Raw genomic sequence first — 20,807 nt, 5'->3', positions numbered from 1 at the left:
ACCTTTAGATAATTAATTTCGAACAACAGCACTAATCTTCAAGGTCGTCGCAATATCCGGTTAGACTAGGTCGCGGTCCAGACTCTAATTTTAGCGCTAGAATTTTAAATTTAGCAATATAAAAATGTGCGTGAGTTATCAGAATAACACAACGTTCAGCTTTGAACCTTATTTTCGCATTGTAAATCTGTTTAAGTGTTAAATCAAAATAATAATAATTTAATTATCCTCAAAATAGAACACGGATTGACACTAAAAAAAATGAACTTCAATTGCCTTTATTCATTTTAACTTCACAACTTTTCGATCAAATATCTCACTGGCCGTTATCAAGTGTGTTAAGTTACGTTAGCTGCTGGGGTTTGGGATAAAGTTTGATCCCTCACTCAGAGGCCTTGGGCCTATTGCGATACCCCTCTTATTAATGTACTAAACCTTCCTCTCATTCTTTCTTTGCGTTAAAGCAATCCAACCAAAAAACCTTGCCCTAAAGTTTTAAAGCGTCGCGTCGGTATTCCAGTGCCAGACAGTGGCACAGCAGGTGCTCTATGGTTTCAGGGGGCAGTTTCCAGTGATGACACCTACAATTATGCGTACTAGGTTTTTTGTGCTCTAGTAGTTGTTGTTGTGTCTTTTTGCTATCTACTACTGACCACAGCTGTCTTCGAGCTGTAGCGCAGTCCTCACGGTTTTGCCACGTCTCTTGCAGCTTGGTCTAGATGGTAGTTGCTATAGCTTCCTTCAGTGTATTGATAACTCTATGGTATTGATCGTCACAAATGGTGGGTCATCTGTTACGGCCTCTCCCCTGGCCCCCTCTTTGGCGAGACTGCCTGCTTCTTGGTTGCCCACCACATTGGCATACCACATTGGCCTGGCACACACCTCAGAGTAGCAACGTATTGACGCAGCCAGGACAGTGCTTCTCGGCAATCCATCACAGTTTGTGCCTCTTGAAGTTACGGAAGCATCTGTGTAGACTGCTATCTCTTGAGTGTTCATTACTCGGTTGCTTTCCCATTCTTCTCTTGTCGGGATGCGAATCCTTATCTTCTCTCCAAAATCATATTTGATGAGCATATAGTCCGTTTTCTGGTCTAGCAGATGTGTACTCGTATTCGCCATGATTCTCCCTATCTCTGGCAATATCCTCGAGTGAGCGTAGTTGGCCTGGTTCCACAGATTGGATTTCCTTAATCTTAGAGCACCCTTAGTGGCTAAATCCTTCACCAGCCAGTCGATTGATTGCAAGTCCAGAATTACTTCTAGCGCAGCTTGCGCTGTGTCGTTCCTTGCTCCAGTTGTACCTAGAGCTGCTAATCGCTGTACTTTTGTGAGGCTTTTATCAAGTGTAAATTAATCGAAATAGCTACATCTAAACTAAGATTATATACTGGGCATTAATACATTCACCCGTGAAAAAGTTAAGTGCGGTCAAGCAGAAGGTTGAACAGAAGTTTGGTTGTCCACTGAGAATACCCGCGTTAGTGCATTTTATAAGTGGTTGCCATATCATGGAGATTTCCATACTGGGATCGCGCTAAAGACGTTATTATTGTTTTTTATAAAACGGCTTCCTTATTTTTTTACGTTTTTTTTTTCAATGAGGTTTCCTGTGAACAGTTTATGTTGTGTTGTTTGGACCACACATGTTCTGCAATGACATGAGACATTGTTTCATCTCTGTGCGTATGTTTGTTCTTCTTCTTCTTTATGTGCCGTCTCTTTCCTGGAGGTTGGCATCACATTGGCAAAATCTTCACGATTCTCGGCTTTCCTTATGAGTTCTTCAAAAGTTAGGTGAGTCCAATTTCTGATGTTTCTTAACCAAGATAGTTTTTTTCCTGCCGAGACCTTTTTTTCCTACAATTTTACCCTTAACTATTAACTGTAAGACGGTATAAGGTATTTTTCATTTCTCAATATATACCTTAAGTATGGTGTTTTTCTTATTTTTATTATATTGAGCAATTCTCTTTCTCTGCCTATTCTGTTGTAAACTTCAGTATTTGTGATATGGGCTGTTCATGGAATGTTAAGCATTCTTCGATATATTCATGTTTCGTGGCGATTCATCTCTTGAACTTTCAATATCATGTTTCTGCTCCGTATAATAGGACTGACCAAACATAACACTTGACGAGCCTAGTTCTCAACTCAAAGTCCAATCTAGGGTTCTAGAAAACGTTCTTCATTTTTAAAAATGAATTTCTCGCTTGTTCCATTCTGGTTTTTATTTCCACGTCGTTGTTCAAGGTGTTAACTATCCAGGACCCCAAATATTTGAACTTGTAGACCTGTTCTAAGGTATTGCCCTCTATTTTAATAGGAATTAGTACATTTTGTTTTTTTCCAAATACCATGACTTTGGTTTTAGAGGAATTGATTTTCATCCCGTATTTCTTACAGGAGCCTTCAAGTCGCTCCACTAAACTCTGGAGCCGAGTATCAAAGTCGGCAATAAGAACGGTATCATCGGCAAATCTAATGTTGTTCGCAATCGCCGTTGACTTTAATACCGCAATCTGTTGAAGACAAAGCTTCCCGAAAAATCGCCTCAGAATAAACATTAAACAACGTATATGTTTGTTAGGCTTGTTAAAAGTTGTACATTTAAAGGATGTTTGTCTCTCCACTATACGACTCACCGCATTCACAAGCTACCTGGTAGATTTACATATCATTTTATCCCACTGGTAGAAAAAATATCACCTTAAACGCTTCATACGAATGAATAAAAATTCTCTGTATAATAATCGTGGATAAAATAGTTTTACAGATTTTTCTGTTTTCTCGTATAAAGTTATAATGTTATTAAATGAAAATAATGAAAAACACATATTATTCAATAATATGTTCAATAAGCCGCCGTCCTACATTAAAATCGTTAACATTATTATCTTCCTCCTACAATAACTATATCAACTTGTCAATATTGAATGTGGAATATCTAAATTGTGTTTTGGGGCGGTTACAAACAAATATCAATTACATGCAGTAGATTACACCGTTATCAATATTTATTGTAATATATTTACTGAAAATTATTTTGCTATTAACCGAAAAATTATTGAAAATAATAAACCATTAATAATCGACATATTCCTGTTTAAGCGTTTATATTACAAACCGATATATTTTATCAATGAATTAATATAATTTTTAACTTAATGAATTAGTATGAACGGTTAGTTTAAATTTACCTTACACAGATGTGTGGAAAAACAAACAATTTTAATTTTTAGAATAAGACTTTTTTGGGATAATTTTTAGCTCCTGTTATATTTTTATTATTTTCAAGTACAGGATTCATTCGTTTTACGCGGAGGTTACGTTCTGTGAAAACGCTGCGTATATTTTACATAAAATACATACAACCAAACATATGAACATTTTTTGTTTATGAATAAAACTCAGTCCTTACCAAAGAAAAAAGAACATTTTGCCAATTCTCAATTGTCCAGTTTTCATGTTGAAGGCACCAATTGAGCCGGTCAATTTTATTTTGCCGAGATAACTGTGGGATCCGTAAAGCGGCCCACAGATACATTAACAAATTGCGCAACACAGGCTGTTGCGCAACGAGTTGCCAATGTATGGTAATGTTTGATGCGTTGCGCAATTGTTTGATAAGTTTCAAGAATGTTTGAATTCTTTTGTGCAACAGGACTGTTTGCGCAACGCGTTGTGTAGTGTTTGTGTGTGTTGCGCTTCGTTGAGCAATATTTTAGTTCTTTTAGTTCTTTCATCCAAATTCTTTGTTTTCTTTTTCGTTTTTTGGTATCATCGACATCATCTCATATCATATCATATATACGATAATAATGGACGCAATGGCAATTGAGGACATGATTGTTTCTCGAACAATGCACAACTTTTAATAAAAAGTTTTATCACAATTTTACCAAGTGCATGGGTGATGCAAGTGTGCAACGCAAAGTTGCGAATCGCTTTGTTGCGCAACTTGTTTGATAATGTATGGGCCGCTGAATCAGTTGTGCAACGCAACAACTTCAACGCAACAAATTGCGCATCGCTTTGTTGCGCAATTCGTTTGATAATGTATGGGCCCGCTTAACTCTCTCCCACTCTACATGTACAACCCTCGAGCACGAAGCCTTTTTCTTATGATTTCAACTGAAACGTTCACACCTGTAGCTGCCAGAAGTTGTCTTTGTAGCTCTGGATAAGGAACATTGGCATTTTTTCTAGCAATTTGGCGCACAAAGCAGTCTTGTTCAGTTTCAGTTGTGACTCTTGGACGACTATCTCTGCTACGTCCTTTTTGGGACATTCCTTGTTCTCCATAAGAGGAATAATTCTTTGCCTCTGTACATCTGTTAATCCAGCATAAGGCATTTTTTGATTTATTTTTTTTTGGATCGAATGAAAATTACCGGACAATCGTGATTTTACTACTGAACACAAAATTCACAAGAAAATAAATCGCAGCAGTAGTTTATTCCTGATTATATTATCATGTTTATTCACAAAATCCTTATCTTAAAGTTGTATATCAATTTTGTTCCTTGCAAAAAGTTTAGTTAGAAATAAAGAGTGATTCAACCTCACCAAAAACCTAAATCTTATTATGGCGGGACCAGGTCAAAGTGATGCCTGGCTAGACAGAAGACTAGCCTCTACTGGTCTCAACTTTGGGGCACCCATTGTATTCTCGTCTTTCTGGAGGTCTGTAGAAGTGGACGGACTAACCTTAGCAGTGTATAACCAGATTTTCCAGAACTCCAATGTAAGGACATCGAGTTGGCGAGTCATCAACTCGAGGGAGGAGGGCCATGGTCAGGTCCTCACAATAAGAATTGACCTCAAATCCGGGGAGGCAATAGAGAAAGAGAGATATATCCTCTGTTATAGATCCGGGACTACACCGGTATCAGGTCTAAGGAGAGACAAAGTTAAAGAGGTGGAGAAAATGGAGACAGGCCCACTTCAAGGGTTATTGAGCTTGAGAGAAGCTCCTCGACTGTGAAGGGCACGGAAGGCTAAACCCCAACCGTGAAAGGGTGTATACTTTCCTAGATGTCCACTCCCCGGAGGATGAACAGTTGTTGGCAGAGAAGGATGGGAAATACCCTGTCCCCCCCACAACAGGATCTTCCTTGTATGATAAGTTATAGACTGTATGATGATTATAACTCAAGAAAGGGGGACATAATAGATCTTTAGCCACCGCCAGTTAATCACCATTAACCCCCCCCCATTCCACTCATTCTACATTGTGTCACATACATAAACCTTTTCTAACCTAATATGGAATTAATAAATCCTCGTATAAGCGAAACCGCGTAAACTTTATTTGAATGCATCACAAAAAAAAATTACATCAGTCCTTTGAATTCATAAAATCAATGCAAAACTTACTAATCCATTCGTAATTTAAAAAACCGAATTAGAAGTAAAATATTCACAAACATTCATCATAAATAGCATTCTGTAGACGGTGATCATAATGTCAACTACACGCGGTCTTACGCATATTAAGCAATACAATTGTATCGTTTAAAATGATAAATAATAGTTTGTGTTAAAATTGTTATAATTTCCTTGTGTTTGATGAGCCGTGATTAATACATTAAATTTAACGTAGACCTTATGCTTTGCATCATAATACATAGAGAGAAACTGAGGTAACTGAAAGGACCTTAATAATTTATCATTTATAATAATCTTTTTCTAAACCCTCATTAAAGGCTACTTTAAAATTAATCTGTAAATAATTTTTGATTTTACTTTTGTACCCTCTCATTTGGTTCAACATGCACATTATATCCTGGCGACCACACGGGAGTAGCCAATTGCAATTTATTATAGATAAATACGTAACACAGGAATAAAAGTGCCTTAGAGCTTCTATAAAGTATTTACAATTGCGAAAATGCACAGTTTCCGAGATATTTAATTTGAAAGATTTCGATTTTCTGGATGTATACCCCTTCAAAAAAAATCGATTTTTTTATTTATTAACATTTTCCACTTTTCTTACCTGGTACGGTTAGAAGACGTTATTGTAAGAATTCTACATGCAATATCACCCACTTTTTCGGTTATGTTGTATTTTAAAAAAATTGGCGAGAACTAAAAAATCGGTTTTAATTTTTTTTCTTACCCTCTATGTGCTTTTTTGACAAACTGTGGATACTAAAAAATTTAACTAATCGATCTGCATCGATCCACGCCCAAAAAATTTCAAATCGGAGTAAGCGAAAAAAGCACGATTTTGACCGGGAATTTTTTTTGGAAATTTTGCTTTTGTCAACTTTTTTTTTGAATATCTACCAAACCCTTTAATTCTAAGAAACCATTTAGCACGACTGATGGCGCCCTTCCATGGTCTATTTCTCGTTAGAATTTCATAAGGACTCGTAGAAAACGATTTAAAGTTGACATTTTTCCAATACCGAAAAACGCAAATATCTCGAAAACGGTAAGTAGCTAAACGACCAATGAGGCATCTACAGTTAGAGCTAGTAGAGCCCTATAATCGCCCCATTTAAACAAACTGAGTTTCGAAAATTTCCAAAAGATTTCCCGGCCAAAATCGACCTTTTTTTACTTATTTCGATTTGGAAGATTTTTGGGCGTGGATCGATGCATATTGATTAGCTAATTTTTTTAGTATCCATAGGTTGTCAGAAAAGTACATACAGGATGAGAAAAAAATAAAAACCGATTTTTTCATTTTAGGCAATTTAAATACAATATAACCTAAAAAAGCGGGTCAAATTGCATTTAGAATTCTTACATTAACGTCTTCTAATCGTACCAGGTGAGAAAAGCGGAAAAAGTTAATAATTAATAATAAATTTTTTTCAAAGGGCATTATCCGGAAAATCGACCATCGAAATTTTTCAAATTAAATATCTCGAAAACTCTGCGTTTTCAAAACACAGTTTAAATAGGACAAATATAGAGCTCCACTAGCTCTATCCGTAGAGGTCTCACTGGTCGTTTAGCTACTTACCGTTTACAGTTTATTTTTATTTACAACTTTTTTATTCTTCTGGTATAATTTAATGTAGCGACCAAACGCCAAAATTTTCGAAATGACTTCCGCGCTTAATTTCAACGTTAACACCTTAAAAATTATTTAGATCATAAAAAATAGACCCCCTTCAAAAAACACAGGGATTTTGGTAGCTCGACCGGACTAATATAAGTAAATAAATATACATACAATTTCATTGAAATAACAATTTTTCTTCTTTTCCCTCGAGAAGGACTGTCACTGCTACACCCAGGAACAACTTCGAACTCCGAAAAAAACTCAATGGACGCATCTTCAGTTAGAAAAGCCCTCGCACTAACCTTTATCGGAAACTTTCTTTTGCTCATTCCAAAAACATACATTTAAAAAATATAAACTAGCTTAGTTCTATTCACAGCAGAGAAAAAGATGGTACTGATGTGACACCCTTGGTTTAGTGTAAATTTAAACAAACGCCTCCTAACATGTCGAAGCTTTTGGTCGACATCTTGTTCCTACTTGCATCAAAATACAGTTAAGGTATAAAATTAAAAACGGACGGTGTAGGATTTGTTAAGACTTGTACGATATGTACGCGATGACCTGGGTAACAATAAAATCAACTTTCCCGTTTCAAATTATAATTTTGCTTGTCGGGACACGATCTATTGATAATATATAACAAAATATTTTTATTTAAAAAGAGTAGATTAGATACTGCATCAAAAGTCAGTAACAATAGAATTAGATTTGTTGATTATGATCTCTAGACTTTTGAAGATAATTTACTAATTAATATTGAAACTAACAGACCGTGTTATTAAAAATTACACACATACTGTGGTGACAATTTCAATACTCTTGGCATCTCAGAAACTACGAGAGACACGAATTCGGTTAAATGAGACAAAAGTTGCGTTATTTGAAGTAAGTTTGACGATTTATGTAAAAAAGAAAGGTACTAGTATCTGCTAAATTTCAAGAAATCCTTGAGAAAATTGTACGATGAGTTTCTGCTCTTCCAGGATAGTATTTTTTAACTTGCTGATGTCTTACTGATAAGAATTTCAACTGTTTTCCAGATAAACACCGTACGTATTTCGTTTTCCTTCATTTAATCCAGTCACCTTGTACTCATAAAAATTTTTGGATGAAAGTTTTGGGGTAGTTCTGATTTTTCGCATCTGATGTTTGGTAACAAAATTTCATGACACATTTTTCCATCGAATTGCCATCGTAAAACATTGATTTTTACCATTCATTTTGAAGTGATAGCTCAAAATATGCTAATCTTCAACCAGCGTTAGAGCCTAATCGGATTTTCTGAAGAAAAAATACAGAACTGAAATTGTAGGAAATTGTGTCTACTTTTATTTTGCATAGAAATATTATTTCAGAAAAAAAAAATTGGAGTTATAAGCAAAAAGCGCAAAAATTCAATTTTGTTTCGTTTTTTGCATTTTTTTTTTCAATATTCCGTCACGAAATTTTGTTAGCAAACATCTGTAATCGGGAGATTAATATATTTAACAGAAATTGATATTTAAAATCTAATTCTAATTAGCTTGACAAACAATGTCTTCTCTCTGGGCCGAAAATCAACAACCTCTGACATTCAACTGTTTCCAAAGCCTACTACTCCGCTACTCGCCAACATCAGCGGACACGGGGTGCAGGCACGGCGTGAAAATGACTGCCTATCATAAGGATCATAGGCGTCGATAACACATCAGATTCGGATTCTGAGCCCATATTCTGTAACTTTGAAAACGCTAAGCGCTTTTAGACGCTCAGCGAATATGACGTTAATTTTCGCTGAGCGCGCACTTAATTACCGATTTCGGTATTCTCGTCTGACGCGCTTAGCGTCTTTACTGACTGCGCTGAGCGCTTTGAAAACGGTTGTCTTAAAGGATCGTTTTGCTTGTCGAACTGTCAGTCAAAATCGAAAAAATTGTGATATTGTGCGTTATCTTGCTCTTTAGTAAAAATTACTACTTCTTCTATAAATTCCTCAATAAGTAATTGATAATTTTGCGACTTGGTAGCTATAAATATTGTTCAAAACATCGAAAATGCTAAGAAGCGTCTTCAACACTTCCCTCGTATAATAAGAATAATGACATATCCATAGAAAAATAGCTTGACATAACTCAACAATAGGTTATGAAATTCACGTAACATTGACATTTTTCATTATTACATCCGTCAGTTATCAACTTTTGACTATTATATTAGAAATTGTGATGTTGCCAATATGTGATCAACGCGTATCCAGAACACGATTCGCATGGCAACGAGAATACCAAAACGACTGCCTTGCGTTTCGCTGATCGAATACTTGCGCTCACCGCTTTGAAAGCGTAACGTTTTTATGTCAAAGTTACAGAATACGGGCCCAGCGCTCTAAAAAATATAAAGAACAGAACCACTCCAAAACTTTCCTCAAAAAAATACAATTTGACTAGACAATTGTGCACGTTGTGCACATTGTGGACTCTAGTAATACATCTGCATGACTACACATCTGCTATACAATTTGTCTGCCTCCCGTTTCGACACGTATTGTAAAGGGTGGTCGAAATTGGTCTGTTTTAACAGGGAAAACCTATTTCCTGACTAGATAGAGCAAAACCGACGTAGATGTCATGGGCTCGATTTCTGAGACACGGGTATAAAGTATAAACCGCCTGTTGATATTTTCACTGCCAACTGAGATACGGGGTCTTTTTGATTTTTTTTGAAAAATTTTGAAAATTGAACTTTTTTAATTCGTGGAATAATAAAGTTCTGTAAAGACGTTCTTAAGGCACTTTTTTAAGCACAATCCAGTGGCGTAGTCAGTTTTTTTCTATACTTGCTCTTTTTGTCAGAAATAATAAAAAATATAATTTTTTAAATGAAAATCATAGTTGGCTATAAACTTAAAAAAATGCTGACGTTTAACCATTTCGAAGGATATAAAGTTATGGGTACCTATTTCTAAGAATTAGAGAAATATTAGGTTTTTCATCTTTGTATCGAAGTGTGCCTTGACTTTGTGTTGACCCAGTTGCCTAATTATTTTTTATCACAATTTAATATTCTATATTATTATTTAGGAGATGGTTTGAACGCTCGTCTGCGGAAATCTTCCGGGCTGCAGTTTCCAGAGCCACAATTGCCATTTGGATCGCCAACCTTCGGCAGGAGAGGGCGTGATAAGAAGAAGATATTATTATTTATCTGCAAAATTAAAGACTTTTGAAAAGATAAATCAACATTCTATATTAGTTTTACCAATGACAATTAAAACGTCATTAAATGGAGAATTTAGAGAGAATCGGATTGAAACAAGGGACCCCATAACTTTTTTCGATTTTTTTATGGGGAAAATTAAAAGACCTTATATATAAAGGAGGAACCATTGGGACGAGAGAAGAATTGCAGAAGGCTACTAGGCAAGCTTTTGGACTTATTACACCAGTTCGCCTAATAAATACCTGTAACTCTGTGCGCAAAATATGTTTATTATGTATTCAACAAGGAGGTGCTCAGTTTGAACATCTGATGATTTTTTTTAGAAAACTATATTCGTCACTCAAAAACTATGTTTTTTAGCTTTGTTCTTTGTTTATTGTATCGATTTCAATTGTAATTACTAAAACTAATATAGAATATTAATTTACCTTTTCAAAAGTCTCTAATTATGCAGATAAATAATAATATAGAATATCAAATTGCCATAAAAAATAATTAGACAACTAGGTCAACACAAAATCAAGGCACACTTCGATACAAAGATGAAAAACCTAATATTTCTCTCATTCTTAGAAATAGGTAAGCCAAGTATCATTTCCATTTAAAAAATTATATTTTTTATTATTTCTGACAAAAAGAGCAAGCATAGAAAAAAACTCACTACGCCACTGGATTGTGCTTAAAAAAGTGCCTTAAGAACGTCTTTACAGAATTTTATTATTCCGCGAATTAAAAAAGTTATGGACAATTTTCAAAATGGTAAAAAAATCAAAAAGACCTCGTATCTCAGTTGGCAGTGAAAATATCAACAGGCGGTTTATGCTATTAAACGTGTCTCAGAAATCGAGCCCATGACATCTATGTCGGTTTTGCTCTATCTAGTGAGGAAATAGGTTTTCTCTGTTAAAACAGACCAATTCCGACCACCCTGTACATTAAAAAAAATTCTGTGTGCACTATGTGCGCATATTTGAAGTGAAACTTCTTATTAACAGCTAACAGCTATTAAATTGGTTGATTGACAATGCTTTTCTTAGCTTTAAATAAAATGTTTTTTGGTCTTTGCGCGATCCTTGCACTTTTTTTTCTCGCTAGCTCGTGAGTCAAGGCATGGCCAAGGCCATGTCGTGTCAAGGCTGTGGTGTGTTATGGCCTTGAATTTTTACTTCCATAGAGCACGTAAAAAAATTTCACTTCAATAACTGCTATCCTATAAGGTTTCAATTATTGGATTTCCAAGTCTTACCCCAATAGCATATTATTAAAAAACATTATTTTCCTAAAGATTTTGGATATTATCTGAATACAAATTAGATTTTTTTTTAAAGATATTTTCGCTCTATTTAATAATATTGTCATCTCTGAAATAATTGATTACCTTTTACAAAATTCCTTTTGAAATAAATTCAAGTAGGTATGGGGCCACTTGAGCCCAAGGTCAACCCCCATTTTCTCCCTAAATTTAGGGAAATTTTCCCGTCCATAGCGGCCCACCCTATGTAAATTTTATAACATGGGTTATATGTAATTTCCCTAAATCTTCTGATTTTTAGATTTGGCAACGTCGCATTTCATTATACATCCGGCAACGCTGTACGTAGTCGCCGACCGCCATCTAGCGCCTAACTCCGGAACTACCAAGCGCCACCTATCGGGTAGCTCAAAGAAGGTAACTGTAATTTGGGCTCCATTGTTCTTCATCGGTTAAAGCTGTCTCAAAGGTATAGACCGTAGGTACAATTAAATAACGACTATGTCAAATATCCTAGTCATTATTTAATTGTACTCCCACGCCTTATACCTATTAACCACAGGTGTAAGAATATACCAAAAATGTATTATTAACTAATTATGCATTAACAATGGTGTTTATTAAAAAAAACATAAAACAAAACAGTAGTAATTAAACTATTTATGATACGATTTCCTATAAAAAATAGAGATTAAAGGAAAAAGTTTTCATTTAAATCAGGTAAACAACCGCTGGTCATCTGTCATCGACTTCGGCAAACATCGGTTATTTTCGTGTAACTTTAAAATATTTACACAACGGCCATATTGGGGTGTGGTCTTTCCTATACCATGTACCCTTATCCCAACAGAAAAAATATCACTTAAAATGAAAAATACGCTATAATAATAATTTACTATGGAATAAAATTAATTTAAGCTTGAACCATTAAAACTTATAGATGGAATAAAAATAATAACTAAAATATGTTTTTCTATAAACACCCATATACCATCACGCTATAGGCCCATGTACAAATTTGCCGAAAAAATAGGTTTATTACCATAAAAACACACAGAGACCTTAAAAATACGGACCTACCTGAGTTTACAGTTATTATCCACATACTCCGTTAAACAGGCACTTAACACACGAAAATCACTCTTCGATATCACACACTTTTAAGCCCTTTTCACTAAACACACTCAAAATACACAGAAAATTTCTTGATTCCAAAACCGTTAGAAGTTAGAAATGAACTAAAAAGCGACCAAATGTATACGACCGGCGATTAAATTGGTTTTCTATACACGGAAGTTACCGATAAGACCGCTAACACGCTTTACCACAAACAGAAATATGTATATTTATAGATACAGGGTGTCTATTAAACGTCAAACGTTAATCTATCTTACGTCATACCTATTATATACAGGGTGTTAATGAAAAACAAAATACAAATTTTTAATATTTATTTAAAGTATGCAATACATTTACTTTTTGATATTTTGGCGCAGGTACTAAATACTATTATAGCAGATGATATAAACGTCATAATTATATACAAAAATAGAACTATATATGAAATCACTGTAGGTTCTTCCTTATCCTTTTTACACGTCTGATTTTTCATAGTTGAACTATCGTTAAAATTGATGGGTAACATCTGCCAATCAGATTGATCTCCAACACTTCTATTTGAAAAGATTACCCTTATTTTATATTTTATGTTCGTCTTATTCCTAGTCTCTTCTTCCGATAATGGACGTTTGAAAACTTCCACCGATCCGTTATTGCTATATTCCAATCTCTGCCAAGCTTCTGGCCATTTACACTTCGTTGTAGAATCATTATTTTTTAAACATACGAAAGCTTCAATAACATCTTTCGGTTTATTTATATAGAATGTATTTTGCACTATAACGGCAAATATAATAAAAGCTGAACTTAACGCCGCCATGTCTGGATACTGAATGACTGTTTAGCTATGTTGACGGAGAGAATATAAACAATCTCGGCATCTTGCTTGAGAAGGGGGAGGACCGTCAATATGAGTCACTTGATCAGGTCTGTTGTAGTGAATAAAACATGGCAATTGCGTTTGCAAATAGAAATTATTTTTGTATTCGATAGGAAGTCGAGACCATATATTTAAAAGCGTATAGGGGCTAATATGCTCTGCTAGAAATTCTACAGACAGTGCTTTTAACTCCTCTGTAGTATATTTTGCCAAATCCAAATACATGTTTACTTTTCAAGTGGTTAAATAATACTAAAGAATAAAACGTTAAATTATTATTTTTATACATTTATTCACAACAGTTACAAGGTGTTATTTTTACAAGTAACTCTAACCTATAATTAGCAATAAACTTTTGATTTAAAAAATTATGCGTATATCGTAGGGCGAGTCATCCAAACAAATCATTTAGTATGTTTATGGGAGATCTTCAATTCTAGAAGTTTCGAAAACATATACTGTTTCTCTTCGTAAAATTTTATAAGTTCTTTTAATTGTTGTAAATTAGCCAAATGTTTCTCTAGTAAAAAATTTATATCTTCGGTAGACATCTTTCTCCTTTTACACATATTTACTCTTCAAGTGTTTAAATAATACTAAAGAATAAAGCGTTAAATTATTATTTCTATACATTTATTCACAAGCGGTAAATACACATATGAGTTGAAAATCATTTTTGAGTTTATTTGGATTAATTTCTAGAAATTCCAACATATAATATGATAATTCACAAACATTTAAATAACAATATTTTTTAATTTCTTCCAAACAATTTTCTTCAGAGACATTACAAGCTCTAATATAATGTAAAAGATTATCGTAAAAAGGTCTTAAGTCTAATTTTACAAGTAACTCTAACCTATAATTAACAATAAACTTTTGATTTAAAATTAATCGAATGTCTTCCATAGTGAAACAAAACAGGTACATCAAACACATCACTGTAATTATCCACTCTTCCAGGAATTTTGCTTTAACGGTGAGAAATTTTTCAGATAGGGCTTGAACAGTTTTCTCCATTTTCTCATTGTTGTCAGGTACCAAAATAAATGATGATGTAATGTTCAAAAACTCAACTGAACCAATCCGTATCGTCAAAGAGATTATCATTAGTTCATTGGGTAGGTTGAATAATTTGTTCACAATTTTAACTGTAGGTATCAAACCTCTCGCGATACTTATTCCAGCAACAATATCAAAGTTCTTCGTGGGATAACACGTTTCAGCCAACAATCTGCGTTCTTTCTTGATTTCCATATTACTTCGTAAAACCATACTGTTTAGATACTCGAAATAATCTGGTGAGGAACATGATGATGAATTTGAGGTTATGTCTAGCGCTTCCATCTCGACATACGCACAAACCGGTGTCTTGACGATTACTAATCGATCGTATACGTTTTATTTCCTTCCCCTACCACCACCATCAAACTAATTTATTTGTTTAAACTTGTTTATATTCAATTCTAAAAATAGAATCTTACGTAACGACCAGCCGCTATCTCTTCCTGGAAAGCACCAGATTTCGTCACTAAGACTTGTTTAAACTCGTTGAATACTTCCTCCAGATTTGTATTTTCGTAAACAACATCATATCGGGAATTAAACGATTTAATATCTTCTTTCGTTTCAGATCCTAATATGTATGAACAAAATAATTCCATATTGAATTTGATGGAGGTATGAATCGATATATGTTCCTGAAGTAAACGTACAATAGTATCTTTAAGAGCATCTAAATATAGGATAATATTATTCGGATGTGATTCAGAGGTTATCCTATAAGATTTAATTCGATTTTTAAAAGCACACCTAACAAGCTGAATTCCAGGTTCTAATTCTACACAACACTGATTTTTATGTTGATGACTTAAACAGTGGAAATTACACTCCTTACACAATGAATGCATTTTGAATACTGAAGAGGTTTAGACAATGTCTTTACTTTTATCAATCCAACTATTATGTGATTTGTCGAATCCTAACCACTTGACTAGAATTTTATTTCCTTTCTTTTTCAACACTTGCTCTACAAGATAGATTTCAGGTTGTTTAGTTTTCTGTAATTCTTCTTCGTAAAATCCACCGCTGATGGGATTACCTTGATAATCTTCTAAAAGGTACGTTACAGGGTTTGTAATTTTTACTTTTAGATACTTTGAAAGCTCAGTGGTTCAATTTGGCGTATATCCTTTTTTCAAAGATGTTTCTGTTTTGAGATTCTAACGGTATCGCCAACTTTAAATTTGATTTTTCCCGCTACCTTAATATGACTATAAACGCCATCCTAGTAGTTTTTCTCACTTCAGAGTGAGCCACATTCTTCGTTACCTTTCATTCAATTTATTTCTGTGTTTCAAATACATCGTTATAGTCTTCTGTAACTTTATTTAATGCATTTATGGTTCCCCATTCAACGTAAACGATCTAAATAATTTTGGCGCCTTAATAGTGCGAATTACACGTTTTCTCTATTGCGTGAATTGTTTCAAAAGGGTTATAGAGTACTGTGCGGCCAGATCTTGTATTTTTCATCAAATTTTTCATCTGACTGTTGTAACTGACTCTTTGCCATTATCCGACACCGCTTTTTAGGAATTCTGTTTGAAGATTTCAACATGATTTCATGGCCTTAGTATGTCTGGTGCAGATTTTGATTTTACAGGTTTTGTCCATGATATTTGGAAAAACAATCAATCACAACCAAGATATATTTATAGCCCTTATTCTCTCGAGAATATTGATCATCGGTGGCAGTTCAAATTACAGGACAATCTGTCTGGTCTACGACGAGCTGGGTTTACGGCGCCTCCCTGATCTTCAGATCCATCGACAGTGCAGCAGCGTGCTATTTGTGGCTTATTTATTTTGGTTGAATTTTTTGTCTGGCGACCGCTCTGTCACGCCCAAATCGTTTGATATTTAGAATTGATTACTATCCAGTTCTAGACGTTTAGCCTTATTGGATTTTTCAATCACCGTATCTGTATATTCTTTATCGCACTTTCCAGCATATCAAGATCTTGATATGCATTTTCTTGACTATCTCATCCTCTAAAGTTCCAAATTTCTTATCCATATCCGTTAGACGTGTTGAAATTTTTGAAAACGTCTCCTGTAAGTCTATCTCTAACGCTTCTAATCTTTCGGCAAGAACACTGTTAAATGCGTTTATTGTTTCCATAGAACGAGCTTGAAATTTTATCTCTTCGCGGACTTTCCCTGCTAGCTCATCAGTATATCGTTTAGTCGATACATCGCTCTCTTCTGTAGGGTCTTCAACATTAGTTATTTTTCGATTTTCAAAATCATAATCTCCTTCAGGTGTGTGGGAAAATTCAGGTTGAGGGTGTACTAACCTTCGCTTGGAAGATAAAGACCATCCGAACTTGTTCATGGTTGAAATAATAATGCTCAAATATCTAGTATAACACTTTATTTATAGGTTCAACTACACCTAGTTCTAACAATTCTTCAAGAATACTCATTATTTCATTCGTATGGTTTCCGTTTCCTGCTGTTTGAGAGGCATCCAGTTTACTTAATCTATCCACCAACTCGTTGACGTCATCATAATAAATATATTCTTTAGGTTTTTCATTATACTCAAGTAGTGCGGATCCAGATTTAGTTTGCGATCTGGTTTTAGGGATTTTCTGTGCTATATTGCTGGCTGATGAATGCCTAAGTCTTGAACCTTCAAGCGAAGCCGAAGATGCAGCTGTAATCAATGGTTTAACGAAATCCCTATATTTCACAGATTTACTACCTCTCAATTGTCCCAATGGACTAAAATCTCTTTTGTGAACGTTGGTTTGCTTCAATATTTTCTGAAATTGAACTCTATCGTTTTCAGTAAAGTGCATAGGTTTCTTTAGAAATAACAATTCATATAAACCACGATTTCCTTTGTAAATAGAATCGCCTACTCGTATATCACCATTTTGAAGAAAATCCACTTTTTCCGTCCCCATTTTCCAAGTTTCAGTTGGTGCATTATGTTGTAAACCATACGTATGATCTATTTCATCGGAATCTATAAAGTACTTATCGATAAATTCATGTGCTATTTTTGGATACTGATCCAAGTAGCTCTTGTACACTTCAGTTTGTTCTAGAATTGATTTTTGAAGATCTTCGTTAGCATCTTTAAATGCTTGTAGTGATTGTACTTCCATAAAAACATTATCATCATCATCATTATCACTGTTTCCAGACTTCTCCGCAATCATTTCAGTCGGCTGGAATTCAACATACTTTTGAGAACTGCGTTCAGGTTTCGGCTGTTTCTTTATCGATGATGGTGGTGTTATCTTTTCTGATCCAGCAGTTTCCACACCAGCCGTCACAGTCGGCTTGAATTAACGAGTTCGGTTTCAGCCTGGTTGTCGATGATGGTGCCATCATTCCATCTTAATTTCTTTCGCCTTCATTGCTACGGCTCGCGAATTTCAAGGCTTGCGGCATTTTCGTATGGTGGTCTTAGCTTCATCTTCGTTATCTCCTCATTGCCTTCTGCTGCCAGCGTTAATATCAGCATTTAGCGGCGTTTATTTCTTCGCTCAGGTCTGTTAGCCTTAGGCGGTCTGTTCTTCCGATCAGATTCGGTCCACTGTTTCAATCAGGAACAGGCCCAGCTTCACAGTTTGGCAACACCGGTCTGTTTCAGCAGGTCTGTTTCAGCTAATCAGACCCAGCCACCAAGGTCTGTTTCAATCAGGTGCTGTTTCAATCAGGTTCTGTTTCAATCGGGTTCTGTGTTAGTGTTGTTATAGTAGCGCCAGTTGGCGTGCGTTAGTTGCAGCGTTGTGTTCTGTTGCAACAGCGTTAAGTTGTGTTAAGAAAGCCAGCTTGCAGCAGGTTGCGTTAGTTATAACTACATATCTTATGAGCAGCACGTCATCGTCATGCGGCACAACGCTGTAGGTTAAAACTCCGATAATACTCACACCGAAATGTATTTGGTACAGGTGAGTTGCGTCTGCGTGGTGACGAACCAGAAGTTCAAGATGACGAGTATCTATTAAAGATTAAAAATTTGGTCAACTGACGAGGCGATTATTGAATCAACTTACTCGAGTGATTCGAGAAGTAGATTTAGAGAATTGCGTTTATTGACAACGCACATAGGCATCAGTTTAATCAGGATAATCAAACAAAAGCTGGAAATATGTAACATTATTTCCATTTCTCCAGCAGAAGATACTATAAACAGAAAGAATAGTAACTTATTACGAACGGGTTAGTCAGAAAGCTTTCTCCTAAATGCGATTACACTGAATCGAAGTCCTCTTAATTGCACGACAGTCTCTCCTCCTCTGAATACGACGACATTAATGAACTGGTTGATAGACTGATAGCTGGACCAAATTTAAGGAGCTTGAACGCATTTTAAGTAGTGATACAGATTCGTAACATAGCGGTTAACAACGTTCAGCTGATATACAGCCCACCTAAACATATATATGGTTAACAAACTACTTACATTCAGTTGACAGTCTAATCTTGTCTGAACAACATGTACGTTATTTTAGCGATAGTGACAGTGGTGGCACCCACCTCGGCAAGTGGTGGTGAGCTAACACAGAAGAAGCCCAGACTTTTCTTACGATTACGGGTATTTTCATAATAATGAATCAGCAGACGTCCAGAACCTGAATTGATGGTTTAGCGAGTTTCATATATAATCTAGAGGATGAACGGTGAATTTCCAAACCGTTTCTCTTATACAGAGGTATTGGTGTTCTTCTTTGATTTTATACCCTTCACAGCGAAACAAGGAATGGAATACTTAAATTCTAGTGGACAGTTACCCTCCATCAACCGCATATTCCTTTCCACAAAGACGTAGTAGGAATAACGACACGAATTTTCGAAATGTCTGCCACAGTCATTTGTAGTTTGAGAGCATGTTGGCCCTGTACCCGAAAAAAATATTTCTGGAGCAACCATAGAAGATTTCATTTTACGGAAGCAAAATGATATCATGTTTCCCGAAGAATTATTAATAGGATTGGTGCCTTCCAGCGCTGAAGATACTGCATGCTGTTTCCCACATGAAATAGTCACGTCCGAGGCGAATTTCAACTGTTTGCGTTGGTATTTGGATGAGGAACCGGTCGGAAGGCGCTACAGTCTGTTGAGAGTTTTAACCACATGAAATAGGTCACGTCCTTGGTATAGCGCATTTCTGCAAACTACGAATCTAGTAATGTACCCGTCTTTGGTGTTTGAAAACACAACGAAATATCGCAAGATGATATATTGGCAATTCAAAGAGTTATACTGCGGTTCCAAACCGGCAGTGAGAACCACGGTGAGAACCATAGAGATAACAAAAACGATGCCTACGACAACCACGAGCAGTGATCTATGAGAACATCAGAACACGCATGGGAATCAGTTACAAGTTCCGCAGAGATTGACGGTGAAGATGCATGAACACGCAACAAATATGCGTTTAATCTCTGAGATAGTCAGTTCTTTTCTACCGAATAATACACGTACTTCGTTTAGTGTAAATGTTAATTACACTAGAGAAATTTATAAGATGTCATCACCGTTTAATAACTGATTGTTTAACATTAGCCTACACCTTTTGAAAAATATGGTGCTTATCGTGTCCAGATAACGATTAAGTTATTCTTTCGAAAGTATGGTTTTACTATTTTCCTGCCCGAATACGCCTCGTTTAAGCAACCTAAACGAGGCGTATTCGAAAATATAAACCATACTTTCACTGAATAATACAATTTCGTTATCTGGTTTTTGATAAATACCCGATATTTTTTCAAAAGGTGTATGTAAAAATGTTAACCAATCAGTTATTACAAGCGGTGTATCTTGAATTTCCCTAGTGTTTAAATTTAACATCCACACGTACTTTTTATAAAACAAGTAAAGTTTATTATTCACAATTAGAAACGAGGTATTTGACATCTTAGAATTTAAATCACATAATTTGGGAACTTTTAAATTGATTCCTTGCGTGTTCGGCGTTGGGATAGTCGTCGTTGTCTTCGTGGTTGTCGTAGGCATCGTTTTTGTTGTCTTCATGGTTCTCACCGTGGTTCTAGCCGTTGTCACTACCGGTTTGGAACCGTATAACTCTTGAATTGCCAATATATCATCTTGCGATAGTTTCGTTGTGTTTTCAAACACCAAAGACGGGTACATTATAGATTCGTAGTTTGCAGAATGCGCTATACCAAGGACGTGACCTATTTCATGTGTTAAAACTCTCAACAGACTTGTAGCGCCTTCCGGGACCGGTTCCTCATCCAAATACCAACTTAAACTTTTTTGTATGTGAACTTCCTCGGTCGTGGACA

The 20,807-nt window shown here is 35.5% G+C and overlaps 1 protein-coding gene across 3 annotated transcripts in view; it reads right to left on the bottom strand.

The window, feature by feature from the left end:
* The window catches only part of LOC115889174 (protein pellino-like), a 217,256-nt gene that overhangs the window by 54,224 nt on the left and 142,225 nt on the right, over positions 1-20,807 (bottom strand). The window contains exon 1 of one of the 3 annotated variants that reach the window (XM_030909129.1): positions 7,196-7,602. The exons of the other annotated variants lie outside the window; for them this stretch is intronic. Within the exon in view, the coding sequence (XP_030764989.1) occupies positions 7,196-7,368 (173 nt within the window). The 5' untranslated portion in view covers positions 7,369-7,602. Of the gene's footprint in view, positions 1-7,195; positions 7,603-20,807 lie in introns of those variants that run through there. 3 annotated transcript variants of the gene reach the window in all.

This window comes from Sitophilus oryzae, unplaced genomic scaffold (genome assembly GCF_002938485.1).
Source record: "Sitophilus oryzae breed Bouriz unplaced genomic scaffold, Soryzae_2.0 scaffold_811_pilon_pilon, whole genome shotgun sequence".
NCBI classification, from domain to species: Eukaryota; Metazoa; Arthropoda; class Insecta; order Coleoptera; family Curculionidae; genus Sitophilus; species Sitophilus oryzae.
Note: the sequence above shows the minus strand (reverse complement) of the source record. Positions and strands in the feature narration are given on the sequence as shown.